The 20988-nt window shown below is 47.2% G+C and overlaps 1 protein-coding gene across 1 annotated transcript; it reads left to right on the top strand.

The window, feature by feature from the left end:
• The first annotated feature begins 197 nt into the window (after nucleotides 1-197).
• Nucleotides 198-20886, top strand: LOC109280710 (synaptotagmin-2-like). Its single transcript, XM_019477866.2, has 5 exons — nucleotides 198-448; nucleotides 15581-16458; nucleotides 17298-17463; nucleotides 17726-17892; nucleotides 18372-20886. Exons 1-5 carry the CDS (start codon nucleotides 373-375, stop codon nucleotides 18531-18533), a joined length of 1449 nt encoding a protein of 482 aa, XP_019333411.1. The 5' UTR covers nucleotides 198-372; the 3' UTR covers nucleotides 18534-20886.
• The last annotated feature ends 102 nt before the right edge of the window (nucleotides 20887-20988 follow it).

Raw genomic sequence — 20988 nt, 5'->3', positions numbered from 1 at the left:
ACCAAACTCTGGCATGGCAGGGGAGCTAGACACGAAAGTCTCACAAAGTCCCTTCCAGCCCCTAACGTCTATGAAATCTATGAAACAAGGAGTTGGTCCTTCCCCAGGATAGACAGGAAGCAGAGTGGAATTTTCCACTGGTTTGCTCAGCTCTGCGAGCCTGGAGTAATTCCTGGCCCCTGTTTATCAGACCGGTGCCTCTCCTCCGCCACCCAGCTCACCTGCTCTGCTCCGCTCACTGCCTCTCCAGCAATGAGTGGCTGAAAGCACAGTCTTCCCCTCCCCTGCTCCAGCTCTTTCTCTCCCATTCTCCTCCCCTCCCCTGCACAGTTTTTCTTCACTGGATTTGTTTAGCTGCTTTCAAACTTTCCCATGTCAGCCCTGCCTGCATTGCCCCAGGACTCATCTGTTCTCTCTGCTCACCTCCAAAGCCAGATCAATGAAGCAGGTAAGGCAAATTCAGAAGGACAATAGGCAAAGAGCGCATGTTTTGTCTGGCAGTGGCGCCTCCTTTGAGTGGGGCCAAGGGTGATGGTCACCTTACAGTCAGCAGGAGAAGCCTGGTATGTTGGGAGGCTCCTGGGGGGGCGGTCAGAGAGGAGCTTGCTGGAGTTCAAGCATAGCGTTTTGGACAAAGGGAGTATTGGCAGAAATGCAAGCTGGCCGGCAGGGTGCAGTTCAGTCATGAGCAAGCAGAGCTTGAGAAGCCTCAAGGGTACAGGATCAAAAGGATCTGGCTGCAAGATGCTGCTTGTGTCTTTCTCAGAGTTTAGGAGTGGAGCTGATCTCTCCCAGCTGCAACTGATGTCCCTGGGAGCTGTACTTTGAATGCAGAAAGTGGTACGTGATGCTGAGTGCTTGGAAAAACCAGATCCCAGGGCGTCTTGAATGGACTACCCAAAATTAAGGGAAACTTCTGACCTTAATTTCTCCGTGCCTTGGTACCTCTTTTGGGAAGTGGAGGTAAAGTCACTTCCCATCTCCCACTGATGTTGGAAAGATAAATTAGTATCTGTGAAGCTCTCCGATACTTCAGTGATGTGTGCCGTAGTAAAGGCCACGAGGAAACTAATGCCCATGTCTTTGTAGCAGCAAATAAGGATCCCGCAATGAGGCTAGGTTAAAGTACTGAATTGCTGTGCACGTAGTGAACGTCATTCATCCAGTACAATGAATTAGTAGGGGATCTTATAGGGGCTAGCATCACTGTCAAGACAACTGTAACACATATGCACAAGGGGGCTGAATGATGGCTTTGTAGCATCCTGAATCCTGGCATTTTGGAGCTATTCAAGTGCCTAAATGATTGGCCTCTGTGTTATTATTGTGTGTCATGTGGACAAGAGATCACCTGTAAGCACAGAGGCATCATAACGCTGCTCTGCATAGGTCTGGTGCAGTACATTGTGTAGTCTTGTACTTGTCCTATGTGCAAAGGATTTAGAAAAGAAGGAAGTAAAAATATGATGCAGGATGCAAAGTGTGTTCCTGCTTGCATTCAAGGTGTGACAGCAACTGATGGAGAGATCCCTCAAGCTAGGCAGGTTAAAGCTTGGGTACCAACAACAGCATAACTGTGGCTCATGGTCTCAGTGCAGTTTGTTGCCCTCATCCTAGAAGCTGAGTTAATACTTTAGCACCTAGCATGTGTTGCACTCCGGTCATGGCTACAGTGTTATCAGTGCCCTTTACACCTTTGCTGGCACTTGGTTTAGATGCTCTGAGGAGTCAGAGCCTATGAGAGAGCAAGAGTCTCTGTGATTAAGCCGCGTCTGTATTCCTGGTGTACTGGGGAGCATCTATCATGCCTTCCCTCCAAATCTTCAAGGTCACAATGGAAAGGAAAATAGATCATGGTCATTCTAAACTCCAGGCCCAGGATGTGGAGCTGTACAATAGAACAAGCATATCCTCCTCAAGATAATGTCTTAATGCACATTACAAACTGTGGATAAACTTTATTATTCCTGTTCTACAGAAGGGAGGGGAAATCCAGGTGCAGATAAGGCTTTAAGGCTGGCATGCTTTAAAGGGTTCTCAGGAATTTAGGTGCTTTTGAAAATATCAGCACAAGTTGCTGGTATAAGGGCACGGAGTCAGAGCTGGGAATAACTGTGTTTTTCCCCAGGTGAACTAAACCTTGCTTATAACGAGAGCAACTTCTATGGGACAGAGGAACCTTCACAGCAAAGGGTCAAGGATGGAAGTGAGGCATGCATGGGAATGATGAGGGAAGTTGGGATGAATGATCTAAGCACTCTGAGTTTCATTCCGACCCTAATCTTTCTGAGGACAAGTAGCAACCTGCTCCCCTAGGGTGCATCCAGACAAGCATGCATGCGCAGTTTGCGGCACCTTGAACTGGTCTGAGGTGTGTCAAACTGTACGCAGCGCACATGCAACCATGTGCTGCACTGCAAATTTGATACCAGGAACTACCGGTATTAAAAAAATATTACAGCAAAAAAAAGTGGTGTGGCACATGCTCCTGGAGCATGTGCCGGGATAACTGGAGGCTGGGTCCTCCAGGGAGATTCTCTGGCCACTGACCAGAGTGTTTCCCCTCCTCTAGGTCCACCCTAGCTTCTTCAGCATGCCAGGAGCTGGGAGAAGCAGTGAACGGGCAATTTGGCCAACTAGGGCATTTTGCTCCTCACTACAGGGCACATGCAGGGGCATGCACAGCAGCAAAAAGTACGGCACAGATTTGTGCCGCTACTTTTTGTGCCACTGCAAGCATATGCCTCCATATGTGAGGACATGGCCTTAAAAGCTTAAAGGAGCACCCTTTATAAGGGTAAAACTTGCTTTGGAATCAATGGTAGTTGGTAGCATAGGATCACTGAGATTTTCAGCATCCTGCAACTAACTTCCTCCTTGTGCCTTCCATCACTTTTCCTGTTGCAGGGGTTTACAGGGCCACAGCATTTCATTGACTGCTGTTTTAATGCACATTTGCTACTTGGGCTTTTAGAAAAAGTCCTCTAAGGGCATAATGGGCTTCCCTATTTAGTAGTGGGTGCTAAGGCACACAGTTGACAGCCCAGAGTTCGCAAGTTTGTGGCCATAGCAGAAGTACTGATGGTGCAGCCCTGTCACATTGCAACAAATCTGCGAATTTTGCTATATGCCTTGTCAGAAGGACACAGGAAAGGAAATCTTACTTGGAAGATGGTGAGTTTTCTAGTTGTCAGCCAAGGTTGGAGCACTGCATTTTGGGCTTGACACAGAAACAATTGTGTGATGGTCTTCAACCTTGGGTTGCCTGATCATGGTAGGTTCCTTCTTGGCTTAAAAGTCTTGCATCTGAGTTGACTTGTTTTCTGACCTGCACAATGTCAGCCCCCAAAATTCTGCAGCGGGGCAGTAGTTGACAGTTCTAATGACACACAAATGAAAAGAAACTCTGGCTCTCTGCTACACAGGCTCTGCAGGGCTAATGGGAGGAACATGGGAGCAAGGCACTTGTAGCAGAAAGCAAACCTGTTGATGAGTAAGGGATGTCTTCAGTGTCATTCCTTAAGGTAGGACTTCACAATTTTAATCTGTGTGATTACTCATGGGATTTTGATTTCTCTTCCTTGCTATCCTCTGGTGTGTAGATAGGTTAAAAAATGTTTAATGTTCCCTGATCCTTCTGCAGTCATTCATCTGCATCTTTAAAAAAATTCCCTTAAATCCACTCTCATGGGCCTGTGTTTCCTCCAGCTCATCTTTTCCTCTTTGCTTTTCTAAGTGCTTCCAACTTAAAGCTAATATCAGTTTAATGTTGGCTTTTTTACTGTTCAATCTCAACTGGATCCCAAGCAGCCCTCAGATGTTACTCTCCCAGTATCTGATGCCACTTCCTACCCTGTCACTGTTTCTGGCTGTGAAATGGGTTTAATCCTGCACCTGAACCACAACCATCCTTTTACCTGCTTGCTGTATTCAGTTCCTCTTACCCCACCTCCTTCCTTCCCATTTTATGGGCTCTCAGAGTGCCTGGTTATAAGTCTCATCCCTTAATTTCTTCTTGGGACCAAAATCATCCCTGGAAAAACTGCACTCGCACTAGGGTTGAATTTAGTTTTCACTCATGACTCAAACTATATAATGATTGTCTCTACTTTATAATCAAACTATATAATGATTTTCTGGCAGCCCCACAGGCTCCATGAAAGGGTGCGAAAGCTGGCTTTGGCTACAGTTTAACGAATATATGGTAATTAGAATGGACATGCCCTACACTATTGATGCACTTTTTCCATTTCCTCCAAAGACAAGGAGAATCAGCCCTGATCTCCAGTATGTTTGTGAGGAAATCATCCCTACTGTATTCTGGCTCTACTAATTTGCTTTCCCAGAGCTTGAAAGCCCAGGGCCTTAATAGCTATAGTCTCCACTGCAATGTAATACTCTTCACATCATCAATTCCACCCCCTCCCTTCTCCTTCTTAATACAGCCATTCGCTGTTCATCCAAGCAGGTACCAGGTCTTCAAAAGTTGCTTGGTTTCCTAACAAATAACAAAAGAGCTAAAGATAGCCCAGTGCACATTAAAACGCCTACATGTTAAAACCTAGGACTTGGAAGTCTTGCAGCATGAGACGTGGTTTTAACTTTCTCTCCCAACATTTCTGTGGGTGCATCTACACAAGACACTAAATATGTAGTAGATTAATTCTGCTGCTCATTAGCACATCATGGCAAAAGCCGTGCTAATGCACAGTAGAATTAGTCTACTGCAGGGGTTCCCAACCCCTGGGCCGCGGCCCGATGCTGGGCCGTGAAGGGTTGGGTGCCGGTCTGCAGGAGGGCTGGCTGCCAGACCAGAAGTGACCACAGACTAGCAAACCATGGACTGGAAGTGACTGGCATACTGTGAAATGGCAGTGCCCGCCTGCAGTATGCCGGTCACTGCTGGTCTGCAGTTTGCTTGTCTGCGGTCACTTCCGGTCCACGGTTTGCTGGTCCTCAGCATAAAAAGGTTGGGAACCCCTGGTTTACTGTGCATTTAGTGTCATGAAAATGCCCTGCGCTGGTGCTACTGCGCAGTAGCAGCAATTGCTGCACATTGAGTTAGTACCTGTTATTAAAGGTACTAACCTTAATGCGCAGTAACAACAGCATATTAATGCACGTGTAGACGCACCCTGTATGACCCTTACATTAATTTCAGTGCTCGTCCAGACTCTGTGCCAAATAATTCCTCATCCCATCTTTGATTCAAAGTCTGGTAAAGTCAACAGGAGCCTTTCTGTTGACTCCCGTTGGGTTTGGATCAAGGCATTTAGCACGTATTTACTGTGTCCAAATTTTCTCTTACAATTTGGACCTTCTCTAGCCAACTTCAGATAGTGCCAGCCCTTCCCATAGAAAGCCAGCCCTTCCCACGAAGCCCAGCTATGGTTAGAAGCTGGATAACTTATGAAATGTGTAATGGAATAATAGTGTTAGATAGAGCAGGCTTTTTCACAGGCTTGTTTCAGGGTGGGAGCAGCTACATGAGATGCTATGGTGACGTAGCGCCAGTGGGCATGAACCATGATGCCAAAGCTACTGTGCAGTAGCAACGAGCTACTGTGCAATAGGGTCAGAAATGACCCCATATGTTGCTGGGACTGTGCAGTAATGGCAGGTACCTTAGCTTTAGCAAGTATTAAATGACTGTGCAGTAACAACTGCACAGTCAGGGGCACTTATAGATGCGCCCATTGTCTGCAAGCACTGGCAGACATTGCTACATTACATTTTATCTTCTGAATGTTTTCTTTGAGTACAGTACATTATCGAAAGCTCTTAAGTGAGTTAGGAGCTGAAGATCCATTTAAAGTAAAAGTGGCTTAGACATTTAGGAGCCTAATGTTTTCTGGCTTTCAGTGGCATTTGTCTCCTAAATCACAGGGAAGTCGAGGCCTAACTGGATCATGTAGTCTGGTATCTCTTCTTGGGGGTTAAGGCATGTCAAAACAATACAAGAGAAACCTGTACTGCTGGTACCTGATATACGCTTAGTGATCTTCAGTTTCCAAGGCTATTAATCCAGGATTTAGAATCACGCAATGAGCACAGAAGCAAACCATGTGATGTGGTGTTGTGATGCAGTCATTTGTTTGTCCTGCAAAACGCATACAAAGCTGAGGCTGACAGGTTCAGTTGTATGCCAGGCCTGTCTAGCATTGCAGTGAATTGACCCTCTCTTCTTGCCTTTGTCAAATAAGTGCTAATTATCTGACATTTTACCTGGAGGGTGGGGTGGGGACAGGGTGAGGGGTTGTGTAAATACAGCAGTGGAGCCCGTGGTGGTCGCCCTTATCTCCTGCAGCCCTGGGTTTCACAGGCTGGGTCTAGCTCCTGGGAAAGTCCTGCCCTCTGCACTTAGTAGCCTTCTCTTATTAATCTATTTTTAGGTCGATGGAGGGAAATTTGCCTCGTGGGAGGTCTGCGGTTGCAGAAGGGGAGGTGATTTTTGAGAGAGTTGTGGCTGATTGACTATCGGGACAGAAGAGCGTGTTCAACCAAAGGTGCCCTCCCCATGAGGACCTGTATGGTGAAGCAGCAGGATCACTGTAGGTTGCATCAGCTGGAGCTTTTCTAAGATGAGGGGCTACATTCCTAGATGTGAATAGCAATTATAAATGCCTGGTTTATGGTGACCTGGTCTGTGTCTGATGTGATACATTCTTCTGGCCACTCACAGATGCCAGTGGGAATCCTCTTCAGTGCCAAGGGGTCCAGCTTCTTTCCTTTTGAGGTTTCTTTCACAGTTCATAAATGTACTATTTGGATTCTACAGGTGGGGAGGCTGAGGCACAAAATGCAGGGTCAGTGCAAGGTCACATGAGTCAGTGGCAGAACTCCCATAACGTTCAGACTCCCAGCCTGGTGTATGTGATTGTGTGGGGTACCCTGTCATGCAGGCCGTGGCGTATCTCTGATTCTCCCCCATCAGGGAGATTGGTGTGACTGACTGGACCCTTGCTATGGGCCAGAAGTCAGGTGTGGGAGGGAGCTGATGACAGCAAACAAATTCTTTCCTTAATGAGTTGGGCTTCTGCTATCTACTGTAATCCTTCCTCATCCTCTTCCATTTTACTTTGTGTCATTTTCACAGGGCACCCAGTCCTGGGGTGCCAAGGTGTCTAGAGGGTAACAGGAGCATCTGGGGGTCAGGAACACTTCCCTTCCCAGCGCTACGTATTCCAGTAATGATGTGAAAGATGTTTCCCAGCAGCGTTTACTCCAAGTCTGGGCAAGGTAAATTCCAGGTTGATCCCCCAGAAAGGTGCATCCTACCCCACCCGGAGGACTCACAGGTTTGCAATGCTCATGTGCCAGAGCTGAGATCAGGGACAGCGTCCAGCAGATGTGCAGTATTATCTTCTCTAAACTTTGGGTTCTGCCTGTCACTTTTCGAGGGGAGCCAATCTCTGTCTTACAGGATCATTAATGGTTCATTAATCTTGGCTTTGAGCTGGTTAAATGGATGTGCATAATATTGCTCTTTCCACTGCCTGGGGCCTGGCATAAATCCCTGATACAAACAGGCAGGAATATTGTTTTGTCCTCCTCGTGGTATATGCGATAACACCATTCTGTAGGTCCGCCGCAAATACAGCTCTGCTGAGAGCCTATTTATAGCTTGGTGCATGGGACTTAGCAGGAAACTTGGGTGTTGTTACACGCCATTTTTCTGTCTGTTTTCCTATCTGCAGATTGGGCTAATGATAAAGCACTTTGAGATCTATAGCATGAAGGCGCTATCTAAGTGCTAGGCGTTACCATTTGTTTAACTTGGCTGTATTTTTGCAATGCAAAAAGGACCTTAACTGCATCCTCAACCTATGTTAAAGAATTGAACAATTCAAGGTTGGACTTTCCAAAGAACTTTCTAAGTGAGGATAATTAGGCATTAGAACAGATTACAGAGAGAGGTTGTGGGATCTCCATCCTTGGAAGTGTTTAAGGCAGATTAAACACTTGACTGGAGTTGTTTAGACAGGGATGATCCTGCCTTGAACAGGGGGTTGGGCTAAATAACCTCCTGAGGTCTCTTCCACCCTTATTTTTGTGTTGTTACATTTTGTGCATTACATGCTGGAGCCCCTCTGGTGACTGGGGTGCAGTGTGCAGCATATCACATCCACTTTGGTCAGTCATCAGTAATGTGCTTTGATTAGCATGGTGTTTTTTTAAACTGAAAGTCTTTCACTCTGGTCAGAGCCTCATGCTAACAACAGCAAGATGCATTTCTCTGGGTGCTTCCATGTGAAGTTCCCTTCCCTTTCGCTCAGATCTACAGATGAATTCCCTTAATATCCTTGCATGGTAGGTGGATGTTATCCCCATGAGATGGAACAGAGGCACAGAGAGTCAAGGTGACTCTCATGGTGAGCCCATGGCAGAAATAAGACTAGAAGATAGGGGTCCTCACTCTTGGCAGTGCATAATTAACTACCAGGCAATGCCTCCTTTGGATCACCAGTGGATATTTAACTCAGATTCAGCCATAGCGCACACGAACATAGGGACAAGAACATAGGGAAGTTATACAGGCATCGTCAGATTAAAAGCATTCAGTGATTTAGAGTAGCTACATTTCTCTAGTCATTATGGATACTGGTCCCAAATTGAGTGACCTTGAGGGAATGAAACAGAAGGAACAGCAAGAATTATGGTTAAGACCTTGGTTCAAACCCAGATGGATTTGCCGGGTTTTAGAGAAAAAAGAGGCCAGATCTTCAGCTGGAGGAAGTCAGAAGTGTTTGCTTGGCTCCTAAAGGTTTGTCCTAGCTGAGGATCTGGCACAATGTTTGTGGACTCGGTTAACACCCACTTACGTTACCGGTGGTTCTGATTAGAGCCATTTGTTCAAACTTCCTGAGCATGATAAATGCAGAGGCCTAATTCTGTTGTCTCATCCTTTCTAGCTTGCACTTTGTGCAGGACCATTTGCTTTCTGTCCTTTAGTGGTCAGTAGTGCTCTAACAAAGGGAGTCAGCTGTGCCTTGGAAGCATTCCCACTACAGAAAACAGAGGAAAAATAGTCCCTTTGAACAGAAGAAGGTGACAGAGGGGTCCCTACCACAGTTCTTCGGTCCCTTGAAAGCAATGCTTTAGCTAAGAGCATGGCTACCCAGGCATTTGACACAAAGCATCCAACCCATTTATTACACCAAGCATGCTTCTCCATATCGGAGCAGGTGGGACAATCATTAATCATGAACAAAGACTGTTAATCAGTCCCCAGAACATTATCATAAATTCTGAGTAAAATGAAAATACACTGGAGCAGGTTTCTGAAGTGTGGCCAGCTGTGGTTAACTGCTTTAGTGCTGCTTTACTGTAACAGGTACAGAGGACAGAGTATGCTTCCTGGGCTATGCCCTAATCTGCCCTTCACCTTGTGGTTCTGCCAGGAGTTGATGAACCAGGACCTTCTGAGCTTTATTCCTGGCTCTCAGCTCTGGCTCGCAGCACAACTTTGCCTGCGTCACTTGATCTGCCCACGTCTCAGATTTCCGTCAGTAAAACACGCTACTATTTGCCATCCGTGTGCGAGTTGCTTACCAGCAGTTTTGCTACCAACCACTGAAATTGTGGCAAGTTTGGAGAAAGAGGTGGGTCGGAGACCATTCTGACCTGGCTTGCCAGTTGCACAGGCCATGAAGAAGGGCTCCCTCCCATTTCTGAGGCAGATGGGCTATGCTGCGGTGGAGCTGAAGAACCACGTTGACCTGGAGCCTTCCCCAAATGCTGAGCTCCTGAGAGATCATGCTGAGAACATTCAACCAAAGCGTTCCAGGCTGTAGACTTTACCTCTGCTAATTGAAATTCATTGCAAATCAGCTCTGAAGTCTAGGAAACAGAAGATCTTCTTGAAAACTCTTCAAAAACCAAACATGCTAACAGTATTATAAGGATGTGCACACAAGCATGCAGAATCGGGAACTGATTGAGTTAATGCATGTGTAACCTAAAACCTTAGATTCATACATGCAGCCTGTTGCCGTACTGTCTATTGTTCTGTTTTCCTGATCTGTGCATATAACTCAGTCCATGACATTCACGTACAGGAAAAATACACAGCAAAGCACACATGCACAAGATGGACTAAATATATCCTCACACAGAGATACTTGGGTACTTCAGTGAAGAGCCTACATAAGTCCTAAGATAGCAGAATACGTAAATGTTGGTGGAACACACAAGCCATCTCAGTTCAGACCTAAGTTTTAGCTTCATAGTTAGTTATTCCCTGATTTGTATGTAGGCAAGTCTTGGTCATTGGTTGAAAATAAGTGTACTGTATATGGGTGCAGACAAAGTTATTAAAATAGAGACTTTGGCATATATATAAAAATTTAAAAACTACAGTGGACCTTTATGATAAAGAAAATTATTTAAAGACTGCCAGTCTGCAGCATGAGCTGTTGCAGTACTATAAAGTAGTATTGCAATGTTCAATAATTGCAATTTAATTCCATTGCACTAATACATACATGCAGGTGGGCAGAGTTAAGGTTAAACTTGCCACCTTTTCTCAGGCACTTCTTAACTCCTGTGTGCCTAAGATTATAACAGTGTTCAACTGAGATTTTTACAGTGTAGAACCCAGCATCTTTCAGGTCAGAAATAGGGTGGGTGTATAGGTGAAGATAGATTTTTTGGATGGGTTGTGGAGACAAAGCAGTCAGCAGAGATGATCTGTTTGAGAAGGATATGAACTATGCAGGGGTGAGGTGGAGCTGGTAATGGTGTACATACATGGTGAAGAGAGAGGGCTACATCTGAGGTTCCAGATCAGGGAGAGGAATGAAGATGCTTATGAAAGGTTTAGGACTGGCATAAGACATAGGCTATGTAATGACAGACATTGGGAGAGTTGGGCAAGTTTCTTGGGAAACTGGGCAGAGTTTGCAGTAAAGATCTCAGTCATATTAAAGCCAGAAAAGGAGCTATCATTTGGCAAGGTTCCTGAAGTCAATGGCACAGGGGGGAGAGTCTGGGCAATGGAATCTGTCCTAAATTACCAAGCTGATCATAGCCAGGCCAATGAGATCCCTGCTATGATTAATGAACCGTGTGTGTGTGTGTGTGTGAGGCCAATGAGATCCCTGGTATGATTAATGAACCATCTGTGTGTGTGTGTGACTACTCCTGTCATTGATATATACACACTACACACCTCTTAAAAAAGAGGGGGATAAATGTGATGAACATAGGTTGCATAGACCTTCCCTGCCCAGCCTCCTCCTCCATCACTGATGTCATGCCTTCTGCTAGATGGCAGGGTCTCTAGAACAGAGATCCTCCCTTCCCACGTGTGCAGTGGGGCACTAATCCTCTAGTGCTCTAGTCATACCGGTAACAGGAGCTCCAAGGCAGCTGTGTTCTGCACGGCTGGTCTGTTACTGCTGATGTAGAATGACAGGGCCTTGGGGGAAGCACTGGAGGGGGAGGACTCTGGAGGTGACTGCGTGGAGCAGAAGCCACCCTAATTATTAAGGGTGAATGAAAGGAAGCCTTGCCTTCCGCATCTGCCCACGGTCCCTGGCCCTATTTAAAGAGGGGTGCCAGTGTCTGCACTGGCAGATGGTCCTGGGGGGATGCTGGCTGTTTGCTCTGCATTTCCAGAGATGAAGCTTCAAGGAGGTAGAGCTGGGCTGCACTAAGATGCCTTGCCCTTTCTGGCTGCCACCAAGAGCTGGTGGAGTACAGACTGCCCCAGTGGACTCTGCTACAGTGCAGCCACTGCCACTCCAGCTCAGCACAAAGGTGGGCTTGAAACTCGGCCTCTTCCCATCTGAGGCTCTTTGAACAGGGCAGAACTCTGTGCTAGTAGAAAAGGAATTCCCTTGGGTAGAAACCTACTTTATGGAACTGTCCCTCAGCCATCAGGATCTTCTGTCTGCCTCCTGGGTCAGCTGCAGCCTGGTACCCCAGCTCCTGCAATCAGCTGGTGCTTCTGTTCCGGCCTCGCACTCTCAGCAACAGGCAGAATGGCATATGTGGATCCCAATTACCCTGCTCTCCCCCACTGCCAATCTGTCATTGACATCTTCTGCAAGGGGATGATTGAAGGGGTGGCAGTGATCTTATTCGGATGGCTGTTAATCCAAGTCCTGCTCAGCAAATATCAGCAAGGTCAGTCTCTCTTTCCTTCCCCAGAATCCCTCCCTTTCCTTCCTTGATTGCTCTTTGTGTGCAAACAGGATTTTGTCCACTGCATCCATCTGCAAGGAGGGGGATGGACATTATGGGATGCTTTGGCCCAGATCCTCAAAGAAACTTGAGCATCCAGCTGTTACTGAAGTCCATGGGAGTTAGGCACTTAAGCTAGTGCTAAGTGCCTAACTGGTTTTGAGAACCTAGACTTTTGTTCCTTGCTTGACCTACACTTGGACCAAGCAGCATTTGGAATGACACCTATCATCACAATCCCAATAATGTTCTAGGAATGGGCTCCTGGAGAAAGGGGATCTTCTACATGGTGCCCAAAGTATATAGGAGCTGGATGGGCAGATGAGGGATGCTGGCACAAAGAGCTCACAAGATCTTCCATGACAGAGAACTTGGCACCAGGATGGGGTGGGAGTGGAGGTGAGAAGAAGCAGAACCTGGCCTGACAGGGTGTAGACATCATCACTGCACAACCCACACCATAGCACAGGGGTCGTCAAACTACAGCTGATTCAGATGGGATGGGTCAGGTCTCCCCCTGCCCTGACAGTTACCCCTACTCCTCCTGCTTTTCCAAGCTCCTTTGTTATTTCTAATGCATGGAGCAATGACTCTGAACTCCTTGAGATAGGACTGAAGCTCCACACTTGGCTCTAAGAAGAAGCTGTGCCTGTTTCTTCAGAGAACTGGCTTCCATTAACTCCTCATTTCCCTTTTTCTCTTATCCTATTGTACTGGTTCCTGAGGCCGTCCCTGGTAGGCTAGATATCACCTGTGTTCTTCCTTTCTTTCATCTGTGCTTCTCTCAGCTCCTGAGATGGAACCCAACTGAAGTAGAGCTGTTCTGACTCTTCTAGGATGGTGGTCCCTGATGTGGCCCATAGCCTCAATGCTAAATAAATCAGGTGCTGCAGAAAACTTCATGCTCAGCTTTCCCTGTCAATCATAGTTTAAACTTTTTGATTCCCTGTGGCTGCAAACAGTGTTGAAATGTTTCGTAGACAACATGCTACCCGTGAGCCAGGGGTTGTTCCAGATCCTGCTGTGCAGGTGGAACTTCACAGATTATGACACCTCCTTGGTACCTTAGACTGTAGCTTGCTGGCATATAGACATAGCCTGGAAACATGGACAACTGGGATCTGAGTGAAAGCTCTGATGGGGCCAGGTCAAATGGCCCACATTGAAGCTCCTAACCCCATGCGTGGCTTGCACTGGGTTCAGTGGTAGCTCCAAGTCCTCAGCACCACTGCAATTCAGGCCTTCTCCTGGATCAAATTTAAGCACCCCAGTTTGAAGGTATTGACCTTCCCCTAGATGCTGTGATGTTGGATGTTGTTTAAACCCTTCCAGTAGTGTTCAGAGTGAGTCTTCCTGTGAAAGGGCATTTTAAGATTGAGCTGTACGTGCTATACTTTTTTACTTCTCCCTAGGAAGCAGGATAAACCATCCACCCTTCTCATACCCTGCTGGATCTCAAAGGACAATGCATATCTCATTCTTAATGCAAGCATCTCTCACTGCAGCCTGTTGCTTTTCCTTCACCCTCTCATTCCCTGTATTTGAGAGTGCATCCAGATCCCGAATCAATCCTGGTGGCTGTTTTGTTGTTTGATGCAGAATTTCAGGCACCTTCCCTGCTGTTAAAAGATCTAAACTATTTACTGAAGATAAATATTCGGCCCTCCTCTGGAATGGCCTGAAAGTCAACAGTGTGAGAACTGCGTACGTGTTTAAATACTAGATTGTTGCAGATTGTACCAGATTCTGTATAAACTACTGGATCCTTGGTGGTGTTTGACACATGGCATGGTATATTGAATCTACTGATAACTTTAAGATGCTCTCAAACCATGGTTCATGGACTACTGGCCATCCATGATGCCACGGTAAGAGATTTGCAGCTGGTCCACAGTTTGCTACTGGTCCCTGTGTCTCTGCATAGTGTTTTCAATTAGAAGTGTGTTGATATGGGTTCATGTTCACCTGCGAAGAAATGGTGAGGGTTGACAAGGTCCCATTGGCTCAGTTAAGTTTGAGAACTGCTGCATTTAAGATCTGTCACAACACCCATGTTAGCATGGTCTGGTGCTAGAGTGGTGCTGGAACATGTTCCCAGTGCAAGAGTTTGAGGTTGGATTATGTCTATGGTCCTTCGCCATTGTCCCCTAACTCCTGGAAGAGGTGTGGGGCCACAATGATCCATCCATAGGGGTGGGAAGAGGTCAAGGTGTCCACCTGGAACAGTCCTATATGCTGGCTGCTTTCTACAACAGGATGGCGGAGGGACTGGCCATATCCAGCTTCTCTAAGGTAGGAAGGGTGTGGGTGCAGAGTCGGGAGGCAATGGGGCATACAAAGGACCTGGAGGAATCTCTGGGTGTTTGGGGGGGGGTGATGTTAAAGCTGGGTCTGGTAGCGTGATCCTACACCGTATGCTTTTTAATCAGCCAATACTGACATTTTTTATCCAACTCAAAACTCCCCTGCTTCCAGAATGCTTTTCCTTTCCCTATCACACAAAGGGGGCACCCCGTGATGGCCAGTCAGGCGCCAGCCCCCCACATTGACTGGGAAATGAGGTTGAAGAAGGAATCTGGCATGTTTTCCCCTGGGTGTTTGAGTATGGGAATCATGTGTCTTTCATAAACAGTGCGTCAGCATGGCTTCAGGGCTGATAAGCAGAGATTTTTCTATAATCATTATCTTGCTCAGGGTGAGGCTGGGTTTATTCTAGCCTGGCAACCGATGTGTTGAACTGATGTAACGCTGCCAGCTCCATTCTTGAGTGGTGCTCAGAATGAATAGAGCGTGGCAGATGCCAAAACTCCCAGCCCTCCCTCGCTGACCCACTCCTTCCTCTCACCTGCTGTTGTTCCCATTGCCTGCCTCCTAGTTGCAAATAATTTTTCATGGCAACTGGCACAAGCTCCGGCCATGCTGATCTATCGTGGAATGGTGATTAGACCTGGGCACGTGGGCTGTGTTTAGTATCTGGATTGAATCAAAACACTGGTTCTGCATGTTTCTAAGCTGGGGGAACTGGCATGGGTGGTTCTTGATGGCCAATGTGAATGGAGTGATGTTTGCCAAGGTTTAGTTGTCCTCATTGCTCCATGGATCTTAAGATCGCAAGAATCCATGATGATCCATTAGTCCTTGAAGTACTAAGGTGATCTACTGAAGCTGAGAATATGAAGGAAGCCTCTGTCTAATCAGTCTCTCTGGCATTTTTAATAGGCCAGTGACACAAGCAGCCAGAGGCACTCTGCTCCATTTTAATCACATTTCCTATCAGCTACCCAGGCATGGATCCAGCCAGACCATCTCTGCCCATTGGGGAGTTTGCTGGTACATGCAGCCACCTCAATAAGGTGTGATATTATAATATCTTCTTTTTTTTCTCTGTGTTCAGAGCATTTGCAGGTTTTCCTTGGAGTGGGGCTGGCTCTTCTATGCTTCAGTCTTCTTCTGGGCTGTGCCATTTGCTGGCGTCGAAGCAGGTGGCATAAGCACAACAGCAGCAAAAACCGGGTGCTGGAGCAGACGCTGGTGGACCTGAGGCCTGCTCTGCCTTCCAAGACCACTGCTGTGGCCATCCAGCAGCAAAACACAAGGATAGTAGGAGAGGCAGCCAATGACTTACCGGGTTCCCCCGGTTGCGGCAGCCCACCAAACCGCACAGTCCTCAGCAGGACCTCTTTATCCAGCTACCCTTTCTCCCAGGCGCTCAACCTGCCCTCTATGCTGCTGGAGGGCTGGGAGCACCGGCGCAACATCTCCAGGGACAGCATTTTCTATGATGAGCACAGGCCACTGACAAGCCCCATGCAGGGAGCCTGCCTCCACCAGTCATACACCGTGCCAGAGAACCTGTCCAGCACTGGTTCCAAACCATGGCCCCAGCTCCATTTCACTTTGTTGTATTCACAGTCTGAGGCAACCCTTACCGTGACCGTGATTGGCGTCTCCCATCTCCCCAAGGTGTCCCGAAGCAGCCGCAGCTCCTACGTCAAGGTGTACCTGCTCCCCAGGTTCATCGAGCCCCAGCGCACGGCTGTGCGCAGAAAGAGCCTGAACCCAGAGTTTCAAGAGCAGTTCCAGTTTGGCCGCTACAGCTTGGAGGAGCTGAGGGGCTTCACACTGCGCTTTGCAGTCTACATGAAGACTCGCAGCCTCAAGGATTTGTTCATCGGGGAAGTGTTGTTCCCATGTGCCCAAGTCACCTGGAATCCCAAGGTGTCCTCCAGCTATTCCTGGGAGCTCTCAACCACCAAAACCAAACTCAGAAAGGTCAGGACGGGAGCTGGGACCCCCACTGTGGGGCTAGCAGTTGTATTACACCAGATGAGGTCCCAGAGAAGTAACATTGCACTGTGCTGTAGCACGGCGTGTAACTTTCTTGTGGACCCCATTGCCACTAGATGAGGAGGCTTGGTAGGTTAACCCAAAAGGGGACTGGACCTATTCTAGGGGGAAAGGTCCATCAGCAGGTATCAAATGTGGTAGACAGAGGTGCAGCCTTTGAATCAGAACTTCCTAAACCCCCGAAAGACGGAAGCTGCAGTGGGAGAGAAGCAGGGAGTGGAAAATTCTGAGCATCCCCTGTTCACTTTCCCCATCAGCATCCACTCTCTGTCACCATGCAAGAGTGGATACCGGCCTGGATGGACCTATGGTCTGACCCAGTATAAGACATTTATTATGTTCTGAAGAAGAGTCTGTTCATTGCAAGAACTCAGTGCGGTCTCATTCAGCAGTACATCTGCAAGGCAGATGGTATTTTAAGGTTCCAGGACTTCATATGTGACTATCCTTTTAAGTGGCATATCAGACCTACTTGGAGGGATCGTCTTGTGTGAAATGGGAGGCTCAAGAGGTTAATAGGGTGCTAAGGCTAAGCCCATTTTAGCTGAAATAACAGCCACAGCCTGTGAGGCTTGTTGGCCAGAGCATGGGTATTGGGAGGGAGATAGCTCTGGTAAGGTTAGGGAGAACCACCCTTCTCATCCTACTCAGTTTGTAACTCTTGGGCCCCACTGACTTTCTCCCTTTCTAGGGAAGTATTGCATGCCCTCAAGGTGTGGAGATCATTGAGGGTTTAACTGTTGCCTTTGTCTGCGCTGTTTTAGTGTCTCAGTTCCCAAGACGTGAGCTCCAGCATTTCGTCCTCCCAACCCAGATCCATGGGGCAGCTCTTCCTCCTCCTCCAGTATCAGGCTCTGGCCAACCGTATCAAGGTGCTGATCCGCAAGGCAGAGAATCTGAGTCGGCTCACACGCGTGCCAGGCACACCAGGTAGGATGGGGTGAGGGGAGAAGATGGGGCTTGAGAGGATTTGGTGGAACAGAAGCCTTTGGCAGTGTGGAAGGAGGTAAGAAGAGCTTCCGATATAGCGTATCCCAGTATTGCACAGGGGTGCTCAGGATCTCCCACGATACACTGTCTTGAACATTGCTCTGTCTAGGCTATTTCCACCTTTGCCTGACTCCTTAGCATCAAACTAATGTCTCATATAACTTAGTTCCTCTGTCTGAGTCTCTGAATTCTCTGGTTCCAGACCACTACATTGTGATTCACCTTTACCATAATGGCAAAATCATTGACACAAAGGAGACCAAGGGCATCGCAGGCTACAACCCTGTCTGGAACACGCCCTTCCTCTTCAGCATCCCAGCAGGAGACATCCAGCAGCAGCAGCTGTCCCTAGAGTTCATTGTGATGCAGGTGGGTTGGACAGGAACCAGGATGCGGGATCTATATCTACATGTCAGATGATGCATGCATGTATGCGTGCTATAGGGCAAAGTGAGGTTTTATCTGAACAGGCATCACTTCTACATGACTCCTGAGAGCAAACTGCTGATTAGGGGGGCATTTTTGGGACAGGGTGGCCAACTTTTTCATCCCTTATTAAACCCCATGCCCTTCTTGAGTGCACTCTGATCCCTTTCCCCCTGCCTTATCTTCTGCTTTGCTTTCTGCTCCCTGCCCTGTGCTCCCTGCCAAGTCTGCTGCTCTGCTTTCTGCTCCCAGCTCTGTGCTCCCTACCTGATCTGCCACATGTCATACCAGTAGCTACCTATGCCAGTTGTGGCTTGCATGCTGCAGTTTGGCTACCCTTGGTCTAGACAAAGCCCTGGTGGCTTCTCCAGTGGAGGCTGTAACTTCTGCTTCACGCTGCCATTTCACCTTCCTTCCCCCAGGTTCGTATCTATACACGCAGCTGCACCCTGGGCCGAGTGCTGATTGGTCCCAATGCCCCAGAAGCGGGGCTGATCCACTGGAAGGAGATGTGTAGCCGAGGGCAAGTGGAATCAGCACGGTGGCATTTAATACAACCGGATGCTTCTAGACTTAGTCCTTGACATCCCCCAAAGCCATTCAGCTGTATTCTTAGTGGAGCTCCTCCATCTGCTGGAGCAGAAGGGCAGGTTTGTTAGATCTATTTGCTAGCACAGGTGATCCCTGTTGGCTGTGCTGCCAGGTTAAAGAACTGTGGTCCCAGAGAACAGGTGACCACAGCTGAAGACTCATCTCTCTATCTTCAGGGACTAAAGGCTATTATACTGGGCCTAAGTATAATAGGCTCCACTCTGGGCTACACTGGAATACTACAAACCAATAGCTTTGGCTGGAAACAGGAGCCAGGGACTCAAAGCAAAACTTTCTTTGTTAAATGTCTTTGGTAGGATAGATCTTGTGTCTGAACATAAAGGGAGAAAACCCCACCCTCAAGTCCTGGCTGTTCCCACAGGAACGTGAGACGGTAACAGCAAAGAAAGGAGGGCAAGAGTTAGAAATGAGGGAGGGATGTCTGAGGGAGGGAGAGGAAGGAGCACATGCAGATAGCCTGGAATGGGCAGAGGCGTCCTTTCTCAGAAGGATTCTGGGCTTGGCATCCAAAGGTAACATGTGATCAAAGTTAAAAGGCCACTTTGGGTGCACTGTGCCAGACCCAGCCTTGGTATAAGCCAGTGCAAATGCATGGCCTTCACTGGAGTTATGACCCCTCACTCCATGGATGATGCTTTAGTGAAGTCAGTGGGGTTTTGACCACTACCAGCTATATTTGGCCCATGCTGTAGTCACATGGATTCTGCTAGGAGTAGTATGGAAGACCATCATGCTACAGCCACAGTGACCTCCAGATCATTCCTTTCCACTCATTGGGATCAGTCAGATGACATGTGGATGAAATGTCAGCCTTTATTTCACAGACCTCAGCAGCAAGTACCAAGTTTATCATACACTATTGCCAACTGTCATGATTTTTGGCATTGTTCTTAAAGGCTATGCTTCAGGATTGTGAACTACTTAGCTCTTTTTTATATATATTTAACATATAGAGCAGTGGACTGTGGAGTCACTTTGAATGGAGAATCCCTCGTCTTTGGAAGAGAAGTGGCCGCTGGGTCTGGAAGGCCCTAAGAGACCCCAGCCCTGCCTTCATAACTAAGCTGCACTCCCACCTCCTTGCTTCATAATAGGTATTGAACTACTGTATGTCTCACTGACATTTCTTACTGTTCAGCCTCACCCTGTCCTTGGATGGTGCTGTCCCTCCTAGTCCAGGCTGTTTCATGCTTCCCTTGGACCTACAGCTCTGGAATTCAGAGCTGGGCTGGGCTCAGATGGGCTAAGTGGGAAAAAGGGAACTTTGCATGGGGCAGAGAGGAGGCCTCTCAACTGAAAAGCAGTAGGCTCGGGGCCTGAGATTCCCGTCTTGCTTTAAGCAGCAATACGTATTTAATGTAACTGAAGTAACAAATACACAAATTAAAAAACTGTATAGACGCACTGTGTTCTAGTCTGACCTTCCATGTGATATAAGAACAAGGATGAAATGATCAGCTGGGGACATTGTAATCGCAGCTTGTTGGGCTCTTACTGACAATTACAGTTGTATTTTTATGCCAGGTGCAGTTCAGCAAGTTGGCTGTAGCCAACCTCTCCTCCTACCTTTTCCTTGCACGTGTCCTGTGGTTAAAAAAAACCCTGACCCCAGAATGATCAGCTACTTATACAAACATGTTCAAATCAATTAAAAGTATATAACTATACCTAAGGTTATTGGCCTGGCAGGCTGTTTGAGAACACACAAGCTTTCCATAGGAGCTGGGTAGACTCCAAGATGGCTGATAGAAAGTGACATAATTTGAGAAGGCACGGGAAAGCTTAAAACCTTGCCTGTATAGTGCTGGGTCTGGACCTGAAGCACAATCACTGCCTGCTGGTGTAAAACTACATTTCCCTTCCACATCTATCCCCCTTAAAAAAAAATACAAGAAATCTGGCCTCAAAGTGCATTGCTGCATACACACTGCCTTTTTTCATGGCCTCTAGCTGTACCAAAGACAAAACACAACTAAAAGGGTTTCCTAGAGTTTTAAATTTAAGCCCCAAATCTGATTAAGATAATGTGCAATTACCATATTTTCTCATATACCACACATCTTTTTCTTCCACACAGTGTGCATTATATGGGAGAAATATGGTAGAGCGTTTTCTGCTGCTTACCAGGTGAAATCAAGAGTAAAATTGGCAGAAATCCACAGGGAGTAGAACAATGAGTAGGCTCTGCTCCCTAGCTGCTGCCACTCCACTAATTGTTACCAAGAAGGATTTTTATTTTTTTTTCATTCTGCCTTTCAAAAAAAGAAAAAAAGTACATTTTCTATTCCAGGGCATGTTGTACGTAATAAAATACAGTAACATAAATGTGTGCAGTGTTTTGAAATAACCTGGACTAAACTGATGGCTGTGCTGGGTAGGAGCATGGGTAATGATGGCATATATGTATGGGTATGGAGATGCAGCACT

This window comes from Alligator mississippiensis, chromosome 11 (assembly GCF_030867095.1).
Source record: "Alligator mississippiensis isolate rAllMis1 chromosome 11, rAllMis1, whole genome shotgun sequence".
In the NCBI taxonomy this organism is placed as follows: Eukaryota; Metazoa; Chordata; order Crocodylia; family Alligatoridae; genus Alligator; species Alligator mississippiensis.
This window is presented reverse-complemented; position numbering and strand designations above follow the sequence as displayed.

Excerpts from the sequence above, each read along its gene's own strand:
- LOC109280710 (XM_019477866.2), top strand. The coding sequence starts at position 373 with ATGTCAGCCCTGCCTGCATTGCCCCAGGACTCATCTGTTCTCTCTGCT. Across the intron at positions 449-15,580 it reads AAGCCAGATCAATGAAGCAG|AGCATTTGCAGGTTTTCCTT; the intron begins GTAAGGCAAATT and ends CTCTGTGTTCAG. Across the intron at positions 17,464-17,725 it reads ACGCGTGCCAGGCACACCAG|ACCACTACATTGTGATTCAC; the intron begins GTAGGATGGGGT and ends CTCTGGTTCCAG.